Consider the following 6,000-nt stretch of genomic DNA (forward strand, 5'->3'; position numbering starts at 1 on the left):
GAACAACTTAACAACACAGTCAACGATGTGCTCACTCACAGCACTTACTTTGCTTTAAAGGACAAGTTCACCGTCATAAACATAAGGATTGAGAGAATGCAGCAATATTAGTAGAACACATCAGTGAAAGTTTGAGGAAAATTGGACAATCGATGCAAAAGTTATGAATTTTTAAAATTTTTGTGTTGGAACCGCTGGATGAGGAGACTACTACAGCTTGTGAGTCATATGCGTACACGCAACAGTATAAAGAAAATGTAAAGAAAATTCAACATATTTTCACTTTTTTTCGCATAATAAAAGAGCACTTGACTTGCCTCTTTCTAAAGGCAGAGGGAATGATATTACCCCTAACATACTGTCGGTAACGAGTCAAGGGAATGTGTACTTTTTTCGAAAGATGACATTTTGTGAAATTCTCTTTGTATTTTCCTTATATTGTTGTACGCGTGTAACATCTAAGTTATTCATACAATGCAGTAGTCTTCTCATCCAGTGGTTACTGCATTAAAACTTCAAAAATTAATAACTTTTGAACGGATTGTCCGATTTTCCTCAAACTTTCAATGATGTGTTCTGCTAATATTGCTACATTCTCTCAATCCTTATGTTTATGAAGGTGAACTTGTCCTTTAAGTTTAAGCTGCGTTTACACCATATTCCTGGCAGCCACGACAGCCCCATTTGCCCGAAACGTAGTGCGCCGTGGGTAGATGAGACATTCTCCTACTCTTCCCCGCCCCCTTCGAATCCTAGTCTTTGTTCGTGATCGTTCCAGTCCTCGCCCCACAATTACAAACGCAGTCCTACATCACTCCAGCTAGGTTCGAGAGATTCATTATTTTTTAAAGATTCCTGATCCACCCCAGTTGTGTCCCGAGGTCCAAAAGAGCGGAGTCGGTGCCTATTTGTATGAATATGATATTCTGTTACTCTACGTACAGTGACAACATTCTTACCTGCAAAGTTTCGTGAAAAACATCTCCATACATGTGCGTTTTCAAGACAAGATGGAAGTAATGTCAAATCAAGAACTTTGAGCCCCAATTTGGTCCCACAGAGGACCGAGGGTGGGGGGTCGTCCCGGGATCTGCCGCGAACAAACTTGAATTAATCTAACAGTTAGCCTACCAATGTATGACCTATATACTGATTTCATCATTAAAGGGAAGGTAAACCCAAAGAGCAATGTGGGTTGAGTGAAAGCAGCAACATTAGTAGAACACATCAGTGAAAGTTTGAGAAAAATCGGACAATCGATGCAAAAGTTATGAATTTTTAAAGTTTTGGTGTTGGAACCGCTGGATGAGGAGACTACTAGAGGATATGACGTATGAGTGGACAACAATACAAAGACAATATAAAGGATATTCAACAAAAATTCACTTTTCTAGAATTATGAAAGAGCAGTGGACCAACCGCTTTCAGAAAGCAGGGGGAATAATTGCTACCCTTAACATATGTCAATATCAAGTTGATGGAATTTGTAATTTTCATGAAAAATGGATTTTTGTAGTATTTTCTTTATATTTTCTTGATATTGTAGTCCACTCATACGTCATAACCTCTGGTAGTCTCCTCATCCAGCGGTTCCAACACCAAAACTTTAAAAATTCATAACTTTTGCATCGATTGTCCGATTTTCTTCAAACTTTCACTGATGTGTTCTACTAATGTTGCTGCTTTCACTCAATCCACATTAATCCTGGGGTTTATCTTCCCTTTAATTAAGCATTGAATTTGCTCTTGGATACTTCTGGTTCTAAAGAGGAGACAAACTATTCCCTATATAATTATAGGGGCTCTGGGCCCTCCTTCGGGGCCCTTATCAGGAGTAGGGGCCGGCATGATGCCCATTTGAACAACTGAAATCCTGTATTATCCTAGGGATGCTACCTGCCACGTTTGGTGAAAATGTGTCATGATCGTTTCAAGAAGTTATCATAGGCCTAGGCTGTCTATAATTATGTACTGTTTTCCACGCCCGGCAGACGACTTACCTTGAGCCTTTTTTTTTCCAAGTGAGCAAAAAACAAAACAAAGCACGACACGATGAAAACAACGACAACAACAAAGAAAAAATGAACATCGATGTTACTTGTAAAGATCGAGTAATCGATCGACTTAAAAAAAAGTCAAAACATGAAAAATCGTCATTATAGGCTGATCGACTCTATATACTACGCACGACGACGCATATTATAATTGTTGAATTTTAACTGGTGCACAGACTCTCATCTGACACCTGACAATATAGACATCATGTTTGGCATTTTGCCATGATATAGACTCCTATCTACAGCCGTTCGACCTTGAGTTGCCATTTATAGGAAGCCGTGAGCCATTATTCCTTGTAACATGCACAGCGTTATCAACAAGGAAAATTGAAGAATTTTGCAACGTACAAGAGGGCCTACACTCCCCGAAACAACAAATTCGGCAGCATTTGTCAAATTGAAGGTCAATGGCATCAATACCTTGCAGGTACCCCTCCCCCCCCCCCCCCCCAAAAAAAAAAAAAAAAAACACAAACACAAACACAAAAAACCACACCAATAACAAAAACAAAACAAAAACAGAAAAATGAATAAATAAATTAATTAATTAATCAATTAATAAAAATCAAAAGATATATAAAGATAACTGTGAAAAAATTACGCGCCTCGCCATGCGGCTAAGGGAACCTTCGGATGACCTTTGTCCCTGGAAGGTGCCATAATGTCAGAGAATCCTAAATTCGACGTACATGGGCCATCTGGGCCCTGTTTCATAAAGCTGTTCGTAAAGTTACGAACGACTTACGAGCGACTGGTGATCAGTTCTGTTGTGCTATACTTATCAGAATTTCCATAATTCAGCACAAGAACTGATCTCCAGTCGCTCGTAAGTTGTTCGTAACTTTACGAGCAGCTTTATGAAACACCCCCAGGTGTATTACATGTATAGGCCTATATTGATAAGCATGTACCATGCATGCATGGCCATGCGGCCGTCACGCGCTAGGCAGTTCTCCACAACGTTCGCCAGTCAATTCGATATACGGTATGACTGCATGGATGACAGATTGCCAAACCAATTAGGGCTTTCAACCCAACACGTGGTGTACATGATCTGGGGACGATACTCACAACTTCTGAGCAACTATATATCGTTATTTTACACGCGCCAATTGAACCCCACACGACAAAATCGAGTACAGGATCTTTGATATAATTATGACTCATTATCGGTCGTCAGGCAACGGACACAATACACACTCACGATTTTACACCAACGACTCATTTACACACACACACATCATGCACACACACACACACACACACAGTACGCATGATCAATGACAAGTGTATCACGATCGAGAGCCCACGAGGCAGCTATCTTCCCTCGTCACTTGGCGGGTTTGATCAACAAAGGACGATCGAGAGAGGAATACTCACAGAAATTGAACTGGCTTTTCGCTGTCAGACGCTGTGGTACACATGAAGGCTCTTCAATGATAATCTGATGAAAGCTAGCAGACGATCGCAATGTTAGCGAATGGGCGCGTGTGCAACACCTTTGTTGCCGTCCCGGGTTGCTGATATGTGTGTGTGTGTGTGTGTGTGCGTGCGTATAGTTGTGGATTTGCGTTGCATGTGTGTCTACTTGTGTGTATCGGGTTAATGTAAATACATGTGTAGGTGCAGGCTTAAATATGTGTGTGTGGGTGTGCGTATGTGTGGTGTGTCAATTGCTTGTGTAAGTGTGCACTGGCTTGGCTGCAACGGTCAAGATTGAGGTGCTGCTTCCCGAACATCTACGCCAAGAATGAACAATACTTTTGCACATAGCGTTCTTAAAAACGCTGCAATTGAGACGGAGAGAAACCTGCTCAGACCGGTTTGAAGCGGTTGTGACCGGTTCACGCAAAGACTGTTCTGACACGCATCAAGGGTTGCTTCTGGGTCATGCAATCTCAGCCTATCTCGAAAGACTTGCTGATCAAGCCGAAGACCTATCGCAATTACCGCGAGGACTATAGGTGGGGTTAAGGATCAGAGACTCGAGATAGAGCTCCTGTTACAGGCACATGATATCAACACATTCAGTACCACACACAAAATATCTAAATGTTTATTGTAAAATGTTGACGTAGTACTTGATGGTCATGATCTTTATATACGTTAAAACTCAACCCTAAGTTCTGGTAAATCCCCCAAACTCTGCATAATGTAGGCCTCATAAGATTTGCGTTACGTGTATATTAGACCTCCACGCATGATCGAGTTCTCCATGCAGTTCCCGAAATGCTCAGGAGGACTGCACTTATTATACGCCTTATTGACGGAAGTTATGTCAAAATCACGCTAACGAGATGTGGAATAATGTTTTGTGTATGCGTATTAGATAGGCATATCAACCGGAACCTTTGGTACAACCCTTATAAAAAAGTACCATGGTTTTACCATAGTACTTTTACAATGGTAATACCATAGTATTACCATAGGATGGTAAATTGACAGATGAAGGCAGTACATTTACCATGGATTTATCATGGTTAAAATACCATGGTAATACCATAGTATTACCATGTATTACCATGGTTTTACCATAGTACTTTTACAATGGTAATACCATAGTATTACCATAGGATGGTAAATTGACAGATGAAGGCAGTACATTTACCATGGATTTACCATGGTAAAAATACCATGGTAATACCATAGTATTACCATGGTTTTACCATAGTACTTTTACAATGGTAATACCATAGTATTACCATAGGATGGTAAATTGACAGATGAAGGCAGTACATTTACCATGGATTTACCCTGGTAAAAAATATCATGGTAATACCATAGTATTACCATAGTTGTACCACAGTAGTACCATTCATTACCATGGTACTTCCATGCCATGAGTACCATTCTTTCATGGTAGCACTTCCACGGTAGTAACCACGGTAGTACCACGGTACTACCACGGTACATCCATGGTAGTACCACGGTAGTACCACGGTACTACCACGGTACATCCATGGTAGTACCACGGTAGTACCACGGTACATCCACGGTACTACCGCAGTACTTCCACGGTACTACCACGGTGGTACCACGGTACATCCACGGTAGTACCACGGTACTTCCACGGTAGTACCACGGTACATCTCACGGTACTACCACGGTAGTACCACGGTACCCTCACGGTAGTACCGCGGTACATCCAGACGGTAGTACCACGGTTCTTCCATGGTGGTACCACGGTCCTTCCATGCTAGTACCACAGTACTTCAAGTATCACATAGTATCACATCATCCACAGAACTACACTAGTATATAACTGTACTAGCACAAAATAATACTTTAAGTTCAACCCACTCACCTCATATCTTATCATATATGCTTTGCATGGCTAATTGTGGTAGCTTGAATGAAATGCTCATTATAAGCAATAATCTATGCCATTGCACGTCTGCATGACCTTGTGGAGATCATTATGAATATGATTTAGTGGGTTTGGTGCTGTTGTATTTCGATGTACTATGAGATACCTAGCAAGTATTAAATGAGTGTGTGATGTCAGATGAAACGTAACCAAAAGTATTGATCACTGACTTCAATAAATTCACACACACACACACCATTCACATGAATGTTTTCTCAGTGCAGCTCAAAGTAAAAAAAAAAAAAAAAAACAACTAAAATCCAAGGACTCCACATGCCCATTCACCCCACACTTTTGATCACGGGATTCACAGGTAGATTTCTAGGCTTTACACTAAATGTTACACCACGCAAACGAAGGCTTTGGTACTGGTCGGTATACTGTTCAAGATATCTGGCTTAAACCATTTTTATTTATGAGGCATCAGCCATCAAAAATAAATCCAGAGAAAACACAGCGTGTCTACAGAGTTCTTAAATTGTGGTTGACAAGTAAGCTGTGGCTCTGTTTATATAGCGAAAGGCCGCCGCTTAACCTTAAAACTGGTTGACAAGTATACAGCTGTGGCACTGTTTA

General features: G+C 40.9%; 1 protein-coding gene across 1 annotated transcript in view; it reads right to left on the minus strand.

Annotated features, from left to right (window-relative positions):
- Positions 1-5,230, minus strand: part of LOC140231834 (uncharacterized) — a 55,652-nt gene extending 50,422 nt beyond the window's left edge. Inside the window, exon 1 of the mRNA XM_072311985.1 lies at positions 5,179-5,230. Within this exon, the coding sequence (XP_072168086.1) occupies positions 5,179-5,230 (52 nt within the window). The remainder of the gene's footprint in view (positions 1-5,178) is intronic.
- Between the last annotated feature and the right edge of the window lie 770 nt (positions 5,231-6,000).

The sequence above is a fragment of the Diadema setosum genome, chromosome 8 (genome assembly GCF_964275005.1).
Source record: "Diadema setosum chromosome 8, eeDiaSeto1, whole genome shotgun sequence".
NCBI classification, from domain to species: domain Eukaryota; kingdom Metazoa; phylum Echinodermata; class Echinoidea; order Diadematoida; family Diadematidae; genus Diadema; species Diadema setosum.